Raw genomic sequence first — 20,091 nt, 5'->3', positions numbered from 1 at the left:
GTTGTGTTAGTTTTGGGTATACAGCAAAGTGATTCAGTTTTATATATATATATATGTGTGTGTATATATATATGTGTGTATATATATATATATATATATATATATATATATATATATATAACTTTTTCAGGTTCTTTTCCATTATAGGTTATTACAAGATATTGAATATAGTTCCCTGTGCTATACAGTAGGTCCTTGTTGTTCATCTATTTTATATATAGTAGTGTGTATATGTTAATCTCAAACTCCTAATTTATCCCCCCCATAAAATGGTAAATTTTATTTGTATTTTATCACAAATAAAAAAAAAATTGAGGGAAAATACCCCTCAAGACTATGAGGATTAAATGAGATAATGTAACATGCTTAGCACAGTGTCTGGCACATGGTAAGTGCTCAATAAATGGTAGCCATTATCATCACTCCCCGAAGGAGCCAAAGTCTCTCTCTCCTCTGGGATGATGCCTGGACAGTTTCTGAGACCTGAAATGCAGACCTCCACCCGGTTCACCTACTAAACACCTAAGATGGAATTCTCTAAGATGGAATTCCGAAGTCTCCACCTCCTTTTCACATTCCTCAAGAAGGTAAGCCCCTCAAGGGTAGGCCCAGTGCCTATTCACCTGTGCACCCCTCCCCCGAGATTTCCACAATGCCTGGTATTAAATTGCTTAGAGAAGTATACATTAATTATTACTACTATGTATATAAAACTGGAATACCAATTGTCGGACTTCCATACCACCCACAATAGCCGTGATAGGAGCAAATGTGTTATTTTAACTTATAATTGCTATCCTTCATTCACATGCCTGCAGCTAGTATTTACCAAGTACAGGTAATGTACTAACCACTGTACAGAGATTATCTCATTTTATCATCACTTGTAAACAACTACCATTTTATAGTTGAGGAAACTGAGGCACAGAGAGGTAATTATTGGTACATTTATTTCTAATGCAAAAAATCAGGCAAAAGAAAACGAAAGGCATGTGAATGCTACCACAGTCCATTAAATGGAATACATTCTAGGAGCTGCTTATAAATGTCCATGGCTTGCATTTTTCCTCATGCTTAATACACCTGGCTTGCAAGAACAGCCTTTTTCAGGAAAGTATTCATGGCATTGGTCAACCCCTCTCCCAACCATGACATCTCCTTCCCCTCTTAGATTTTCTGGCCAATACATGGATTATTAAGACTAGATATTCCTGGGACTTCCCTGGTGGCACAGTGGTTAAGAATCCGCCTGCCAATGCAGGGGACACGGGTTCAAGCCCTGGTCCGGGAAGACCCCACATGTCACGGAGCAACTAGGCCCGTGTGCCATAACTACTGAGCCTGCGCTCTACAGCCCACAAGCCACAAATACTGAGCCTGCCTGCTGCAACTACTGAAGCCCGTGTGTCTAGAGCCCATGCTCTGCAACAAGAGAAGCCACCACAATGAGAATCTCGTGCACCACAATGAAGAGTAGCCCCTGCTCACCGCAACTAGAGAAAGCCCGCGCACATCAACTAAGACCCAACACAGCCAAAAATAAATAAATTAATTTTTTAAAAAAAAGACTAGATATTCCTTACTCTGGTCTCAAAGTGGGAGTGAAATGTGGGGGAGAAGGGACATAGCCAATTTCACAGTTTTTTCACATTAAGGATTCCCAAGGCCTCCAAATGAATCCACAAAGTACTGGAGCGAGATTCTCCTCAAAGCTTCCTCCAGCAAATCTGGGGCCATAGCCTCTGCCACACAGACATCAACTTGGTCATGAGGTCACAGCCTGCCAGCACAGGCCTTCTGCATTCGAGAGTGAGTTGTAACAGCACTCTAAGGGCAATGACAGTGCTTCTATGACCTACACTCACAGGGCTTAGATATCCTCAAATTGCAGGGAAGGACCTCCATAAGTCTCATCAACTCTGATTTTCTCATCTCTTAGGATCTTATTTCCCCTGGGAAACAGAAAACAGATAAAACTTCCCATCCAGTCCGAGTGACAAGCAAAGGTGAGCGCATCAGCTCTGTCCCAGAACTATTAAGACTCCCGTGTTAGCACAATACTATGATTCCTATTCTCATTAGCAAGAATGTGTGTCTTACTCATGTGGGTACACACAAGACTAACTAGTCAGTATGTACAAGGAAAATATCAATAAATGGCATAGCCCTTGAGCAGAGTGGGAAAGAAAACCAGAGCATTCAATAAATCTGATAAAACAAAAATAAATTCATAAAATTAGCAAAAACCATTAATGACGCATTCACATAAACTAATGGAACATGCTATTCATAAAATGTAATATTCTTCACTCCTTTTTAATTTCCTGCAATAAGGCTTTGGCAGTACCACTTAAACCAACATCATGCTCTACTTGTTTAAATAAAAAAGTGCTCTCTGGTTTATGTTTCTTGGTTGACTACTCCCAAATATTTCTAATACTACTTTATTATTAAGATTACTGACAATAATTTACATGCCCAGATGAAATTAAAAGTTGGTAACAGTTCCAAGAGTACAAGGACACATGGTCAAAGTGTGAACTGGCAGAAATTCACATGAAATGTACCCTACTTGGACTTTTAAAATTTAAATGCTAATTCATTCAGTTAATAAAGACACTGAGTAGCAGATACGGGCTGAGAACAGAGTCTACAAAATTCTCAGCAACACATATCATTCATTTAACAATAGTTACTGTATGCCTCCTCTATCCCAGGGGCTGGGGGTCAACAGTGAACAGAACAGTCTCTGGTTCTCACGAAGTTTACATTCTAGGGAGGAGGGACAATCAAGTAAAGAAACAAATTGCAAATTCCAGATGGTGATAGGAGCTATTAAGAAAAATTAGTGGGGCTTCCCTGGTGGCACAGTGGTTCAAAATCTGCCTGCCATCTACCCTGAGAAAACCATAATTCAAAAAGAGTCATGTACCACAATGTTCATTGCAGCACTATTTACAATAGCCAGGACATGGAAGCAACCTAAGTGTCCATCAACAGATGAATGGCTAAAGAAGATGTGGCACATATATACAATGGAATATTACTCAGCCATAAAAAGGAACGAAATTGAGTTATTTGTAGTGAGGTGGATGGACCTAGAGTCTGTCATACAGAGTGAAGTAAGTCAGCAGGAGAAAAACAAATACCATATGCTAACACATATATATGGAATCTAAAAAAAAAAAAAAAATGGTTCTGAAGAACCTAGGAGCAAGATAGGAATAAAGACGCAAACGTAGAGAATGGACTTGAGGACACAGGGAGGGGGAAGGGTAAGCTGGGACGAAGTGAGAGAGTGGCATGGACATATACACACTACCAAATGTAAAATAGATAGCTAGTGGGAAGCAGCCACATAGCACAGGGAGATCAGCTCGGTGCTCTGTGACCACCTAGAGGGGTGGGATAGGGAGGGTGGGAGGGAGACGCAAGAGGGAGGAGATATGGGGATATATGTATATGTATAGCTGATTCACTTTGTGATACAGCAGGAACTAACACACCATTGTAAAGCAATTATATTCCAATAAAGATGTTTAAAAAAAACACAAAAAAAACGCCTGCCAGTGCAGGGGACACAGGTTCGAGCCCTGGTCCGGGAAGATCCCATATGCCGCACAGCAACTAAGCCCATACGCCACAACTACTGAGCCTGTGCTCTAGAGGCTGCGAGCCACAACTACTGAGTCCACATGCCACAACTACTGAAGCCCGCACGCCTAGAGCCTGTGCTCCGCAACAAGAGAAGCCACCGCAACAAGAGAAGCCACCGCAACGAGAAGCCCAGACACTGCAACGAAGAGTAGCCCCCGCTCGCTGCAACTAGAGAAAGACGGTGCACAGCAAAGAAGACCCAACACAGCCAAAAATAAAACAAAATAAATTTTTTTAAAAAGCTTAAAAAAAATTTAGTGATGTGATGGAGAATAAATAGAACACCTAGGAACTTCTTAAATGCTAACAATGTTATTATTATTTTTTAAAGACATTAGTCTCAAACCTTATGGATGAACTAGGGAGAAAGGAAAAATGTGAGGGGAAGAAAGGAAAAGAAAGGAACAAGAAGTGAAAGAAGAGAGAAACATGTTTAACAAACAATGGCCTATTGTGCCTATTATAGGGAGGCGTGTGTTTTGTTTTGTTTCTTTGAGTCAATGAGCTCAGTACATCAGGTCAAACCATATCAGAAATCTTCTATCCCACATACTCCTATTATACACAAATAAATAGATATTTTAAAACCAGAATATGGGGGAAATAAAACTGCTTTCCCTATGATAGGAAAGGAGGGGTGGTATTTATAAATAAATGTAGCTCTTCCTACAGGACAAAATCATATGAGAACATTACTCAAGCTTCAGAGTAAATCTTTGAAGAACAATTTTTAAAACAACTTGTGCCTAAAGTACATGCTTATGAGGGCTCTTTAACTCAGCTGTACAATATCTAGGCTAAACACGAGCGATTAAAATAGTCATTTTTCGGCAAATCGGTGGGAAAAGAATGAAAACACTTAGTTATAAGGTGCCAAACAGAGAAGTGCTCAAGGGAGCTGTCCATTCACCTTGACCTCCCTTCAGTCTCTCTGAAGCCAGAGAACATGAAATTATCAATATGCAGCTGAAAGCCTGCCTTGGCCCTTCTTCCCTGCCTACATCTACAAAACCTCTATCTTATTATGGCAGGCTGCCGTTCCTGAGTCTCCATCTCCATTTTGAAGTACTAGAAAAGCAAGCAGCCAAAGATGTTTAAAGAGTTCTAAAACCTCACTGCCTATAGGAATAGGAACTAACACACTCACTACAGAAGACTGTTCATTCCAGGGACTTCCCTGGTGATCTAGTGGTTTAGAATCTGCCTTCCAATGCAAGGGATGCAGGTTCAATCCCTGGTCGGGTAACTAAGATCCCACATGCCGCGGGGCAACTAAGCCCGCAGACTCTAGAGCCCATGCGCCACAACTAGAGAGAAGCCCGCGTGCTACAACGAAAGATCCTGAATGCCACAACTAAGATCGAAGGCAGCCAAAAAAAAAAAAGTGTTCATTCCATAGTCTCAAATACCTCTTAAATGAAAGTCCCCCAAAATTACACTTCTATGCTTCATTTCTCATATGCCCTTTCTCTACGTCCATTACTTCAGGGACAACCCCCTCAAAATCTGAACTCAGCTTCTCCCTCAAAATTAAAAACTTCTGGGCTTCCCTGGTGGCGCAGTGGTTGAGAATCTGCCTGCTAATGCAGGGGACACGGGTTCGAGCCCTGGTCTGGGAAGATCCCACATGCCGCGGAGCGGCTGGGCCCGTGAGCCACAATTGCTGAGCCTGCGCGTCTGGAGCCTGTGCCCCGCGACGGGAGGGGCCGCGATAGAGAAAGGCCCGCGCACCGCGATGAAGAGCGGTCCCCGCACCGCGATGAAGAGTGGCCCCCGCTTGCCGCAACTGGAGAAAGCCCTCGCACGAACCGAGGACCCAACACAGCCAAAAATAATAAATAAATAAATAAATAAATAAGAAAATCCTTTAAAAAAAAAAAATTAAAAACTTCTTCTCAACCTCATTATCATTCTCAAACAAATTCAACCATGTAAGCAGAAAAACAATCAAAATTATGAGCTTTTTTCTCACTACAGTCTCTCTCCTGCCACTTCACATGATCAGTTACTAAGTCTTATATGTAACTTAGTATAATGAGGTGCACATGCACCCCTCCTGCTTTACTTCCAAATTCTGATCAATGACATCACCACTTAAGTTCTAACCTTGGAGTCATCTTTATAAGAAATGAAATGAGGCAAAGTTAACCCAGTTGGAGAGAAGATAAAGAAAATAGCATTTATTGAGCTCCTACTATGTACTTGGCACTGTGCTGGCCCAGGAGGTGGGTATTACTATCTCCTTTTTACAAATGGGGGAAAAAGTTTGAAGTTTCTCAAATAGACCCATTCCTTTCTGGTCTAACAGTTCAGACTTTTATCACTTCACATTCACAGTACTGTTAGCCTCCTCTACTCCTGATTTGTTCTATATAAAACACTGCCAGGACAATCATACCAAAATTCCATTTACATCACATAAGTTCCCTGTTGAGGGCACTGAAATGCCTTCTGTTTCCCTATCTGCCCACTGACTGGCCCATAGCTCAGTACATATTTGTTACTTAAAACCGTCTCATGATTCCCTACTAGCCTCGACTTACTGAGCCCTGGGAGCAGAAAGTAATAGATTTTTTTTTTTTTTTTAATTTTTGGCTGTGTTGGGTCTTCGTTGCTGCTCGCGGGCTTTCTCTAGTTGTGGTGAGCTGGGGCTACTCTTCGTTGCGGTGCGTGGGCTTCTCACTGCGGTGGCTTCTCTTGTTGCGGAGCATGGGCCCTAGGCTCGCGGGCTTCAGTAGCTGTGGCTCACGGGCTCTAGAGCGCAGGCTCAGTAGTTGTGGCACACAGGCTCAGTAGTTGTGGCTCACGGGTTCTAGAGCACAGGCCCAGTAGTTGTGGTGCATGGGCTTAGTTGCTCCGCGGCATGTGGGATCTTCCCGGACCAGGGCTCAAACCCATGTCCCCTGCATTGGCAGGCAGATTCTTTTTTTTTTTTTTTTTTTTTTTTTTTTAATTAATTAATTTATTTATGGTTGTGTTGTGTCTTCGTTTCTGTGCGAGGGCTTTCTCTAGTTGTGGCAAGCGGGGGCCACTCTTCATCGCGGTGCGCGGGCCTCTCAGTATCGCGGCCTCTCTTGTTGCGGAGCACAGGCTCCAGACGCGCAGGCTCAGTAATTGTGGCTCACGGGCCCAGTTGCTCCGCGGCATGTGGGATCCTCCCAGACCAGGGCTCGAACCCGTGTCCCCTGCATTGGCAGGCGGACTCCCAACCACTGCGCCACCAGGGAAGCCCCTGGCAGGCAGATTCTTAACCACTGCGCCACCAGGGAAGTCCCAATAGATTTTTAAGACAGAGGTGTTGAATATGCAGAATGCATGTGAAAAAGCCAAAGCCAACTCAAAAGCCTTCAAGATAAAGTAGAATCTCTCTAAGGTAATTCACAATTCTGACTCCACCCAAACCAGCCTTGTTTAGAGAGTAGGCGGGTGCTGAAATTAGAATGCCTGGTTCTAACCCCAGCTCCTCCACTCCTAGCCACTTAACCTCTCCATGCTTCAATTCCTCCTCCATAAAAGTTCAACCAGCCTCTGCTCAAGTTCTTCCACTCTCCCTGACTATCCAAGTCCAAGTCATTAACCAAAGCTCTACTAAAGGCCCACTTCCCCCAACCCACCACTCCATTTACTTGATTTATAATAATAAGCAAAAAGTCTGAATAACTTATTTTAGTTTTTATCTGTAATCATATATCACCATGCTTCATTTAATTATTCCACCTGTGTATGCCCCACCAATGTCCCACTCATGAACGACACACACTACTTACTGCCTCAGGTGATCATCAGTGGCACAGTATCAATATCAACAATTATTACTACCACCATTTACTGAATATATAGTAAGTGCCAGGCATTGTGCAAGTATCTTGTGTACTTTTCTGTCCTTCAGTCTTCATAATCCTTTTAGGTAAATCTATCTCTTTATCCTCATTTCATAGCTAAGGAAGCCTCTACATAAACTCACTCATTTAATCCTCAAAACAACTCTGTGAGATAACAATATTATTGCCAATTTACAAATGAGTAAGCAGGCACAAGAGAGGTTAGATTACTTGCCCTAAATCACACAGCCGGTAAGTGGTGAATTCGAGGATGAAGAGGTAGCTGTGATAAATTTCTTCATTTACTGACTCATTCTCAACATCTTTTATTAAGCACTTTTATTAACATCTTTTATTAAGCACTCTTCTGGGAGCTGAGGATACAGCAGTGAATGAACCAGAAAACATCCCTGCTCTCATGGACCTTACAATTGGAAATTTCTTTTCCAATATTTTCATTCAAGGGCACAATCCTAAATCCTCTTAAATACTTTTTTAAGATTTCCATACAAAAATATCAAAATTGGATAATAAAAATTAGTATCGAAGAAATGTATGGTACTTGAAACCAGAAAACCTGGGTTAAATTCCCAACTTTGCCATTGATTAGGCCCTGGGCAAATCCCTTCACTTGACTCTCAATTTCATGACTTGTATTAAATAATGTATTAAGTTGCACACCAAGCACAGAGTCTGGCACTTAGTGAGTTTCCCTCTTTCCCTCTCCCCTCCAAGCAGTGACTTCATTATTTTTGTGTCGTCCCTGAGCACATGTTAAAAGGCTACACCGAGCTACACTAAGGGCTGAAAAGTTACCAATCACTATCTTACTTTCCAAGGCAATTCTAATTCCAGATCACCATCACTATGTTTCGGATTTCAGGCCCCAGGCTACTCTGATGCCTATAAACCACGTTACAAGTCGGGAATGACAGCAACTCACATTAGAGCCTGACAGTATCTATAAAATGCTCCCGATGACCTTCTTAGAGGGCACTTTTGATTCAGCAGAGGAAGAATGTGGCCTCCAGGCCAAGCTGCACGCCCCGTGCGAAAGATGTGACACGAGGGAGGAGAATTTCCAGCCTCCAGCCCAAGGTTGCGCCCTGCATACTGCTTCAATTCGCAGACCTCCCCAACTCTCCTGCCACTTGCCAACCCGACCCCCAACTCCTCGGGGCTGCATCTCCACACCTCCCACCTCGGGCGGCCACCCAGGCTCCTGGAGCCCGCGTCCCCAGCCGCCGTAGTGACCTCCCGCCCGGGCCCGGGCAGCTCTCCGTGGCCTGAGGGGCTGGAACAGGCCGAACGGCCTGACCTCTCACGGGGCTTCTCCTCCGCCCTCCGGGTCAGCGGAGCCTTGAGCCAACTTATCGGCTCCGGGTGGGGCCTGCCGGAGACGAGGAACCCCTTACCTATCTTCACGACGGCATCCGCCAAGCACCGGTCCCACTTCCTGCCGAGCTCTGAATCCGACATGTTCCCCACCCGCAGTTCCAGCTTTCCGGACCGTCGGGCCTCGCGCTCAAACCCCAGGCAAGTCTCGCGAGAGCCTCCTCCGTTCCCAGGCCCGGAGGGCCGACGACGTACCGCCAGATATCGCGAGATGATCTGACAGCTTCCGTACTTTCCGGTTTTTTTCAGTTGGTCGTCAAGGTGACGGGTTGCCTGGAGGCCAGAGGTGACCCTGACCTTGGAGCCGCGCCTACCTAAGGGTTGCGAGGCAGACAGGTTTCCTAGGCGGCATCCAGAGCCCTGTCTGGAAGGTCCTTCCACAACACCAACTCCCGACGTTGGCCTTGGAAATTCCCAGGGAAAGTGAGGGCACAGCGCTGGATTTATTGATTCATTTACTCATCTTGGCTTTTTCTCCTTCCTCATTCACTCATTTATTGCAGTGGAACTCCCGCCTTCACCACTAACACAGAAATTGCTCTGGCAAACGTCACCTATTGCGGGGACTTCCCTGGTGGTCCAGTGAGTAAGACGACGTGCTTCCATTGCAGGGGGTGGGGTTCGATCCCTGGCCGGGGAACTAGATCCCACATGCATGCCGCAACTAAGAGTCCTCCTGCAACAACTCAAAAGGAAAGAGCCCTCATGCAGCAAGGAAGATCCCGCGTGCAGCAACTAAGACCCGGCGCAGCCTAAATAAGTAAATAAATATTTTTTAAAAAAGTCACCTATTGCCAAATAAAGTGGACGCTTTTTGATCTCTGTACAGCATTGGACACAACTGATGTTGTGTGTTGTTGTCTCTCTTTCCTGATCCTCCTTGTCTCCGCCTTCTCTTTATTCATTTGACTCCCAGGACACCAGTCTTTCCTAATTATCCTCTTCTGACTCTTCTCCTTAGGGGTCCATCCAGGGCTGTTTTTCTCTGCAGCTAGTTAAGTGTTGGTTCGCTGGGTTCCATCAAAACTCTTTACATACTCTCCCTGAGTAATTGCAAACAGTGCCAAATTCTATCTCCAGATCAAACTTCCTATTCATAATTCAGCCTCTTTGCTGGTGTCCTTTAGTTTTCCCTTCCCGTTTCCATCCTCCATCCTACCAACAAATACAGATTTGACTCTATTATTCCTCTGATTAGAAGCTGTCAATGACTCCTATTCATCTACTGGTTATATTCAAGCTGCAACAATTCATTCTAGGAAACCTACACTAATAGAACTTAGAGGCCCCCTTCATCCATCCACTAATAGAGCATGGAGCTTCCCTCCATCTTCTTACTGTCGCAGGAGCTCACCTACCCCACAGGATTCTCTACATTGTATTGAAACATCTCTTTACAGATGTTTGTATCTGCCAGTAAAACTAGAAGCTCATTAAAGGCCTGAGCTGCCCCTTCTTCATCTGCACACTCCCAGTTCAGAGCACAAGGCCTTGGACAGTAGGATCTTCTACGAAATATATGAACTGAATTGAATTCATTCACCCATATACTTATTTATTCTTGACATCTTTAACAGCAGAACCACTGTTCTAGTCCTTGCTATGACAGAGCCCCTTCCTTCAGGAAGCCTTCCTTCCATGACGTGACCATCCTTCATCCAGCTCGCATCTGAACTATATATCAGACTATATTGTAATTGTTTGTGTGTCTTTTGGATGTGACTGTGAGCTCCTTGAGAATGGGGGCTGTGCCATTTCTATATCCTGATGACCAGGAGAGAGCCTAGTATATATTGGATTTTCAATAACTGCTTTTCGAATGGATGTAAGAATGAATATATAAATGATTGGCTGACTGATCAGTCTCAGAGATGTTAAGTAATGTGGAAGATGCACAAGGCTCTGCATTGTGTAGATTTAGAAACTGACAGAGGCATTTTTATTGGATTCAAGAGAGTTGTGAATTTTTGTAGAAGGCAAAGAGCAAATTACGAGAGCAATCAGAGGCAGATGGTATAGCATGAATTCTGGAGCCAGGCTGTCTGCGTTCAGATCCCAGCTTTTTCCTAGTTTGTATCTATTATTCTCTCTTTCCATGGTTCCTTTCCCAATACGATGCTTTATTCACTGCTGTAGCCCCACCCCTAGAACATTATCTGACACATAGTGTTTGCTTGATAAATATGTTGATTGAATGAATAAATAAATGAAAACTCTGGAGTTTTTATAGTTCTTAGAGAATAAAAACCAATACAAGAGGGAAAAATATATTTTTAAACAGCAATTTAAAAAAAAAACCAGCAAGACACTCACTGTAAACTTAGTTACATTCAAAATGATTAAAAATAGATTTCTCGGGCTTCCCTGGTGGCGCAGTGGTTGAGAGTCTGCCTGCTAATGCAGGGGACACGGGTTCGAGCCCTGGTCTGGGAAGATCCCACATGCCACGGAGCGGCTGGGCCCGTGAGCCACAATTGCTGAGCCTGCGCGTCTGGAGCCTGTGCCCCGCAACGGGAGGGGCCGCGATGGAGAAAGGCCCGCGCACCGCGATGAAGAGCGGTCCCCGCACCGCGATGAAGAGTGGCCCCCACTTGCCGCAACTGGAGAAGGCCCTCGCACGAACCGAAGACCCAATACAGACAAAAATAAATAAATTAATTAATTAAAAAGAAAATCCTTAAAAAAAAAAAAAAAAAAAATAGATTTCTCAGTGTTGGAGAAGGGAGTTACAAACATGGAAAGGGAAAAAGCTTGAAAGAATTCTTTGCTTTTGGATTGGAATTGAGTGTATCAGTATGAACTCATGGTATTTAATGTAATAGAGATACATATAAAAGTGTGTGTGTGTGTTTGTTTCCCATTCCCGTCTGTGGAGAGGGCCTAAAAGCAATGACATACCAGTAGCAATAAGCAAACCTAGATCTTGGCTTCTAAATACCATTCTCTACTTAAAGGACCCAGGGCTCCCTGGAAAATTGGCTAAGACTCCAGGGCTCAAGCAGGGAAAATTCAAGATGACCCTGGAATATCTTCTTGTTTCACAAAGTAAGGAAGTCTTCAAAGGATGATAGTGTCATGTCAAAATGTTTTAGTAACTACAAACTGCCTAAAGAATTGCTTTGTTCCTAATTTGAACCCTCTGTGTAAGCTATTATTACCATCATTAGGACTTCTCCCAATTGTATGGAGCAAATTTCACAAAGATAGAAGTTTGCATTTCAAATGGGTAAACACAGAGTCTTGTAATAAAGCAATTTCACAGTAAGAGAGCCAGTATCTTTTTACATTGTATAGAAGAAAAGTGAAAAAAACTGTCACTTAAGTAGCATAGATTTTAGCCTTGACTGGTTAATCAACTAAACATAAACTCTTTATTTAGTTTACTAGGTTGTAAATCCAGCGTCATTAACAACACAGATTAGAATATTTTACAGCACAGCACCTGCATATATAAAGGTCTTTTAGATTCCAGTATTATTTTTTCAATTTCCCTTCAATTAAAAACTAATTCCTTTCTTAAAGGGAGATTCACATTTTTTGATTCATATCTTCTCTAAGAGGGGTCTTATATCATCTTGCCACTTCAGTAATGTGTCCAAAGTCAAACAGCTACTAAGTAGCTTCCTTGTTTGTTTCCAAAGCCCAGGTGGCTGTCCTTTGTTGTTGTTGCTGTTGTTTTAAAAGCATGCATATGTGTGAAATACAACAAGCATACAGAAAAGTGCTAAAAACATAAATACAGCGTGACACATAAATTATTGTAAAACAAACACTACTAGCACTTCAGAAGCCCACTCCCTGGTGTGTCCTTTGCCAGATCATATCCCCTCCCTCCCTGCCGGCATAACCACTATTCTGACTTCTATGTTATTCATTTCCTTGCTTTTCTTTAAGTGTTGTTATCTGATTATGCATCCTTCAACAATATGGTTTAATTTTGCGTGGTTTTGAACTTTATATAAATAGAATCATACAGTCTGTACTCTATGGTATTTGACTTCTTTTGCTCATTATTATGCCTTATGATTCATCCACGTTGTTGCATGTATAGTCCATTCTCGATTCATTGCTATATAGTATTCCATTATATTCTATCCATGATTTGTTTTTTGTTTTTTTATTGAAGTATAGTTGATTTACAATGATTTAGGTGTACAGCAAAGTGATTCAGTTTTATATCTATATCAATATATGTTTATATATATTCTTTTTCAGATTCTTTTCCATTATGGGTTATTACAAGACACTGAATATAGTTCCTTCTACTATACAGTAGGTCTTGTTGTTTATCTATTTTACATATAGAAGTGTGTATCTGTTAATCCCAAATTCCCAATTTATCCCTCCCCCCTTTCCCCTTTGGTAACCATACGTTTGTCTTCCATGTCTGTGAGTCTCTTTCTGTTTTGTAAATAAGTTCATTTGTATCATTTTTTAAGATTCCACAAATAAGTAATATCATATGGTATTCATCTCTGATTTAGTATGATAATCTCTAGGTCCATACATGTTGCTGCAAATGGCATTATTTCATTCTTTTTTTATGGCTGAGTAATATTCCATTGTGTGTGTGTGTGTGGGTGTGGGTGTGTGTGTGTATATAAAACACATCTTCTTTATCCATTAATCTGTCGATGGACATTTAGGTTGCTTCTATGTCTTGGCTCATAATTTATTTTTTCTACTCTCCATGGGTATTTGGGTTGTTTCCAGCTGGGTATTATTACCAACAAGGTTTCTCATCCTTGTACATATATCCTGGTGCATATCGGCATATGTTTTTATATGATATGTAACTAAGGAGGGCAATAGGGTTTGTTTATCTTCAGCTTCATTAGATACTGCCAACTTCAGCGCAGAATGACTGTACCAATTCACATCCTCACCAGCAGTGTATAATCACTCCTGTTGCTCCACATCCTCACCAAGAGTTGATTTTTTTAAATTACACTCTAAAATTGTTGCCAATCTGATAGGTATGTAGTGGCATTTTATTGAGGTAATCCCTGCTCTTTCAAGTGATTAAGCTACTAGATCATGTGTTCTGAATATATAATAGCAGGAATGGGGGATTCCAACTGAATGAAAGGGTCCCTGAAAGAGGAGAGGATGACAGAGACACTTTGCAAACTTAATGCTTTGCTACCTTGAAGCAGGTGTACTGGGTTGAATAGTGTCCCCCACCGCATTCATGTCCTTCCCGGAACCTCAGAATGTGACCTTATTTGCAAATAGGATCATTGAAGATGTTGTTAGTTAAGATCCGATCATAATGGAATAAGGGGAACCCAAAATCCAAAATGACTGGTGTCCTCATAAGAAGAGGAAGAGTTGTAGAGAGACAGGCAGATACAGAAGGAAGATGGCTATGTGATGATGGAGGCAGAGATCAGAGTTCTGTGGCTGCAAAGCCAAGGGGTGCCAGGGGGTGCCAGCAATCCCAGAAGCCAGGAGAGAGGCATGGACAGAGTCTCCCTCTGAGCCACCAGGAAGAGACCAACCCTGCGACACTTTGAGTTTGGGCTTCTAGCCCCCAGAACTGAGGGAGAATAAATTCCTGCTGTTCTGAGCTACCCAGTCTGTGGTTCTTTGTTACAGCAGCCCTAGGAAACTAAACTAGCAGACACCACACTAGATTGGAAATCGTGAGAGCTGGATCCCAGGCTACTCTGCCGCTAACTGGTAGTGATATACCCACAGCAGCTCCCCTCAGATGGGCCTCCCCATCAGCTCTCTTCAGATTCTTGGATTTGCTTCTTCCCCTTGTACCTCAGATCCAGCTTAATGGACGTCAGCAGCAGGCGGGGCCAGGCCGAAAGATGAGGCCACATTGCAGCGGGACAGAGATTGCGACCGTGCTGTTGGCCCCGGAGAGGCACGAGGACAGGGGACACGGGTTCGATCCCTGGTCCAGGAAGATCCCACATGCCGCGGAGCAACTAAGCCCGTGTGCCACAACTACTGAGCCTGCGCTCTAGAGTCCGTGCTCCACAACAAGAGAAACCACTGCAATGAGAAGCCCACGCACCGCAGTGAAGAGTAGCCCCCACTTGCTGCAACTAGAGAGAGCCTGTGCGCAGCAACCAAGACCCAACACAACCCTAAATAAATAAATAAATAAATTTATTTATTTATTTATTTATTAAATGAAGAAATGCTAAAAAAAAAAAAATGGGCCTAATGCTGGCAATGGCTCCCACTGTTACTAACTCCAGGGTATTACATCATTCCTCTCACTTTGTAAATAGTAACTTTACAAACTCTCCTCCATTTCCCAGTTTGAGTGGACCACGTGTTTCCTGCCTGGACCCTGACCCTAAACCTATGGGAGGTCCTTGCCCCGCCTCCATTCCCTACCTAACTCCACCCACCCCCTTTGTTTCCTTCCTAGAGCATATCACAATTTGCAATTATCTTCTCTATTTACTCCTTCCTTCTCCCCCTCCATCACCCAACCCTGCTTCTCCCACCAGACAGTAAGTTCCATGAAAGCAAGGACTTGACTTGTCTCATTATCACTATATGCCTAGTGCCTTGCAGTGTCTGGTACATTGGAAACATTTAATATTTCTTGAATGAATGGAGGAAGGACGAGCAGGAACGATGTCTTCTTCATGTTTGTCTCTCCAACACTATCCATGCCGGGTGCTCAGTGGTGCTCAGCTGATGTTCCATGTTCTCACATGGTCCTGCCTTTAGTGCCAGAGGGGCCCAGTGTGAAGCACAAGTTAAGAGTAACAACCAGAGTGGATTTAAGCGTAGCTTTGTGGCCAATATTTTTTTAACTATATGTTTGAATTGACCTTAAAGGGAACACTTGAAAAGGTGCAACTGAAGGTGCATTTTCTGCCATTACCTGCATTTGACGTGGATGTGTGAGAGAGCATGAATTTGAGGCAAATAGCATCACTGAATTGGTTTGGATTTAAGCACGTGAACTAAGTGAGTGACAGTTGGTACAAATGTAATCATCATAGCTTGAGTATTAATATTTCAAGGGCCAACCAAAATCAATCAGACATTTTTCCACTATAGAGCTCCCCTGGCTAACTTAATGTCAAGTGACCTTTGATTTTGACCTGGATTATATGAACGCAGCCATTATGGGGTAACTGGATATCACTTGTCTATTCTGTGGGTTAATAAAAAGTTAGGGAATGCAAAAATGATTTCTTAGCCAATGCAATCTCTTTGGTAGAGAAAATATTTCTAAACATGGGATCCAAGGAGAAAAAAACAGCATTTTTGGCAAAAAATAGTCTGGGTAGCCTCTTCTTAATTTCTCTTCTGTCTCACAGCCAGAGAGGTGGGTGTCTCCGCCCTGAACTTGTACTTCCGGTCTGTCTGCTTCTAAAGTCACAACTTTACCTGGGAGGTTGATGGATGTGTTTCAGAGGGTCTTTCCATGAATCCCTGAAACTATGCAAATCTTTATGTAGGAGTGCATATCTTTTTTTCTTTGAGTCTATAGCTTTCTTCTGATTCTCAAATAAGGTTGAAAACTATTGACCTGGAGTCAAATACAGGTCTGGGGATGAGGCCAGTCCCTCCAGCAGAGGGCGGTGGCTCCCACATTCACTGACCTCCTTGACCTTACAACATTGGTTGTCAAGAGATGGAAGAGGGGGCTTACCTGGTGGCGCAGTCGTTAAGAATCCGCCTGCCAATGCAGGGCACGTGAGTTTGAGCCCTGGTCCGGGAAGATCCCACATACTATGAAGCAACTAAGCCCGTGCTCCACAACTACTGAGCCCACGTGCCACAACTACTGAAGCACACACGCCTAGAGCCCATGCTCTGCAACAAGAGAAGCCACTGCAACGAGAAACCCGCAACCAAGAGTAGCCCCCGCTCACTGCAACTAGAGAAAGCCCACACACATCAACGAAGACCCAACGCAGCCAAAAATAAATAAATAAAATAAATAAATTTTAAAAAAAGAAAGAAAACGTGCTCATTAGCGCTAAAAAAAAAAAAAAAAAAGGAGATGGAAGAGGGTGAGCCAGGTAGGGCTGACCTGAGGGCACCAAAAAAGAACACCAACCTTTCCCTGTTCTTCCTGTTGGATTGGTTTTGAAATCCCATTTCCAACCCCCAGTTGCCACATCATGGGATACATAAACTCTCAAGCGGTGGCTTTGGGGAAGACAACCTTCTCCCATCAACTTCCTGAACAAGCCTGGAAGATTCTTCTCAAGGACACGTGTTTTTCTAAGCTTTTTTGCTCGTTTGTCAATGCTGGTTTCTCTTGCTTCCTTTATGGACATGTTTAGACCACCTGAACAAATGCTGATTCATAGGTCCTGGTTGGAATACATTTTTCGGTGGAAACTTAAATGAACTGACCTTGATTCTCACTTGGACACACTTGCCTATAGGATAAACACCTAGCTTCTTAACTTTGCATTCAAAGCCTTTTGAGAACGGTTCTACTACCCCTTCAACTCTTTTGCTACTCTCCCACATGAGGTTGAAATGGAGCAGGGCCCTGTGGGGCCCTCCTGGGTACATATCCTTTCAGTGTCCGCCATTTCTCATTTGTAGGAAATAGGTTTCATTCAGCCTCCTTGACCTTCCTTGAGTTCCAAAGGGCAGATTCAGTTGATTATCAAGGTAGGGAAGGAATGCAGAAACAAAGGAGGAGCAGTCAAGAAACAACAGTGCAGCCATGGGGCAGGGTCCTAGTTCTTCCTGAAGGAATATACATAAACAACACCTTTGAGTTCTGCTGCAAGAATTAAAGCCCCCACCCAGGTGGAAGATGGTAACTTCAGGTTGAGCACAAGATTCCTGGAACACTGCCCTGTTACCTCACCACCAACCAATCAGAAGAAAGTCTGCACACAGTGGAAGATAAGGAACACTCTGACCCCCTCCCCCGAATGATTCTCCCTTTAAAAACTATCATGGTCGGGCAGAATCTTCAGAGTTGGGTTTTGGACACAAGTCTGCCTTCTCCCCAGGTTGCCAGCCTCCTGAATAAAGCAACTTTTCCTTTCCAACCAACACTCATCTCTTGAGTATTGGCTTTTGAGCAGCAAGCAGCTGAACCTGAGTTCAGTAATAAGGTCTCCATGTAAGGTCTCCTTCTTGGCCAAATTATTCCTGCAATCACTTTGGACCTTCCAACAAGCTCTTGAAGAGGTCACGCCTTCCTTCCTGTTTTCCTAATCTCTCCCGTTCTTCAGCCCCTTCTTCCTCCATGGAGCCTTCTCTGGCTGAGAAGCAGTGGATCATAGAGGTGTTAAGGAAACCGAACAGGACCCTGTGGGCATGGGAGCCTTTCTGTTCAGCCTCCATGACCTTCCCTGAGTTCCAAAGGGCAGATTTGAACAGTTGCTAATCAAGGGAGGAGCAGCCAAGAAAACACCTGAGGCAAGATTAAAGGAAACAGAGAAGCTCATCAAGAAGATTACCCGAGGTTGAGAATCTGCCTGCCAATGCAGGGGACACGGATTCGAGCCCTGGTCTGGGAAGATCCCACATGCCGCGGAGCAACTGGGCCCGTGAGCCACAACTACTGAGCCTGAGCGTCTGGAGCCTCTGCTCCGCAACAAGAGAGGCCGCGATAGTGACAGGCCCGTGCACCGCGGTGAAGAGTGGCCCCCACTCGCCGCAACTGGAGAAAGCCCTCACACAGAAACGAAGACCCGACACAGCCAAAAATAAACCTAATAAATAAATAATAAATAAAAATTAAAAAAAAAAAAAAGAAGATTACCCGAGGGCTTCCCTGGTGGCGCAGTGGTTGAGAATCTGCCTGCCAGTGCAGGGGACACGGGTTCGAGCCCTGGTCTGGGAGGATCCCACATGCCGCGGAGCAACTGGGCCCGTGAGCCACAACTACTGAGCCTGCACGTCTGGAGCCTGTGCTCCGCAACAAGAGAGGCCGCGATAGCGAGAGGCCCGCGCACCGCGATGAAGAGTGGCCCCCACTCGCCGCAACTAGAGAAAGCCCTCGCACAGAAACGAAGACCCAACACAGCCAAAAATAAATAAATAAATAAATATTAAAAAAAAAAAAAAAAAGATTACCCGAGACCAGATTAGAGGAGTGCAGGCCCTGCACGCACCCTAATCTTGTCAGCAACCCCAGCCTTGAACTATTGCTATAAAACTCCTCAAAACCCTGCCGGGCTGGGACCCAGTTTTTTGGGTCTGGAGCCCGCTGTGCCCCCCTTTGCCCAGCAAAGCAATAAAGCTATTCTTTTCTACTTCACCCAAAACTCTGTCTCCAAGATTCGATTTGGCACCAGTGCACAGAGGTCAAGCTTTTGGCATCATTAAGGGCTCTGAAAGACTGAGGAAGCAAACCACAAAGATAATTGAGGGGAGAGTCTTGTAGGCACAGAGAGGAGCAAGTGCAAAGGTCCTGGAGTGAGAGCTTGCTTGACCCTTTAGAGGCACAGTATGGCTGGAACAGATTGTGCAAACAGGAGATGAAGTCAGAGGGGTGGTGGAAGCAGATGGTATAGAACTTTATAGGCCACAGCAAAGACTTTGGTTTTACTGTGAGTGAGGTGGGAAGACATTAGAGGGTTTTGAGGAGAGGAGTGACACCATCTCACTTGTGTTTAACAAGGCCACTCTGACCATTGTGTTGAGAATAGAATGTTGGGGGCAAGGCAGAAGCAGAGAATCAGAGAGAAGAATATTGCAGTCATCCAAAAATGATGAAAAAGGAGGCAGTGAGAAGAGGTTGACATCAGGATGTTTTTTGAAGTTAGAGCTGATGGGATCTGCTGATAGATGGGGTGTAGGGTTTGAGGGAAAAAGAAAGAGGCGTTAAGGATGGTTCTAAGATTTTCAGAGTGAGCAAGCGGAAAGGCAGGAATTGACACTGAGATGGGAAAAACTGAGAGAAAGAAGCTTGCATGGGGGAACAGAATCAGGAATTCCATTTTGGCTAGGCGAAGTCTGGAGCTGCCTAGTAGACCCAGTTTATGTGCTGCCCCATATTTCCTCAACTCTTTCTCCCCCCCTTGGCCCCTTGACTGCTTACTCAAAGAAGAGCCTTGGTCACCACACCTAATGGTCTCCTGCTAAGACCACTGGCTGTCTCAGTCTCTCCCAGGGTGAGGACCAGGCTCCAGCTCACTTTCACCATGCCTGCTGCAACAGAAGCTGAAAAAGCTCCAGGCATCAGACCCAAACGACCAGACCATGGTGGATATGGTTCCTCCCAACGCTTCTGAGTCCAGGATTAAGTTCTAAGCCA

General features: G+C 44.0%; 2 protein-coding genes and 1 long non-coding RNA gene across 5 annotated transcripts in view; 1 reads left to right on the top strand and 2 right to left on the bottom strand.

Moving 5' to 3' along the window:
* Positions 1 to 9,013, bottom strand: part of NBL1 (NBL1, DAN family BMP antagonist) — a 64,094-nt gene extending 55,081 nt beyond the window's left edge. Inside the window, exon 1 of one of the 2 annotated variants that reach the window (XM_057544393.1) lies at positions 8,894 to 9,013. The gene's annotated coding sequence lies outside the window, so the exon portion shown is untranslated. The remainder of the gene's footprint in view (positions 1 to 8,893) is intronic. The other variant, XM_057544383.1, reaches the window with a different exon arrangement.
* The window catches only part of MICOS10 (mitochondrial contact site and cristae organizing system subunit 10), a 36,425-nt gene extending 27,401 nt beyond the window's left edge, over positions 1 to 9,024 (bottom strand). The window contains exon 1 of the mRNA XM_007175041.3: positions 8,894 to 9,024. Within this exon, the coding sequence (XP_007175103.1) occupies positions 8,894 to 8,957 (64 nt within the window). The 5' untranslated portion in view covers positions 8,958 to 9,024. The remainder of the gene's footprint in view (positions 1 to 8,893) is intronic.
* An 82-nt stretch (positions 9,025 to 9,106) lies between these two features.
* LOC130707726 (uncharacterized) lies at positions 9,107 to 14,944 on the top strand. 2 transcript variants are annotated; one of them, XR_009007747.1, is made up of 4 exons: positions 9,107 to 9,296; positions 9,377 to 9,633; positions 13,089 to 13,145; positions 14,648 to 14,944. It is a non-coding gene; the product is annotated as an uncharacterized LOC130707726 (long non-coding RNA). The 2 variants fall into 2 exon arrangements; XR_009007746.1 differs by having other exon boundaries at positions 9,107 to 9,633.
* The last annotated feature ends 5,147 nt before the right edge of the window (positions 14,945 to 20,091 follow it).

Source organism: Balaenoptera acutorostrata, chromosome 1 (assembly GCF_949987535.1).
Source record: "Balaenoptera acutorostrata chromosome 1, mBalAcu1.1, whole genome shotgun sequence".
NCBI lineage: Eukaryota > Metazoa > Chordata > Mammalia > Artiodactyla > Balaenopteridae > Balaenoptera > Balaenoptera acutorostrata.
The sequence above is the reverse complement of the archived record's forward strand: the minus strand, read 5'-3'. Positions and strand labels throughout refer to the sequence as shown.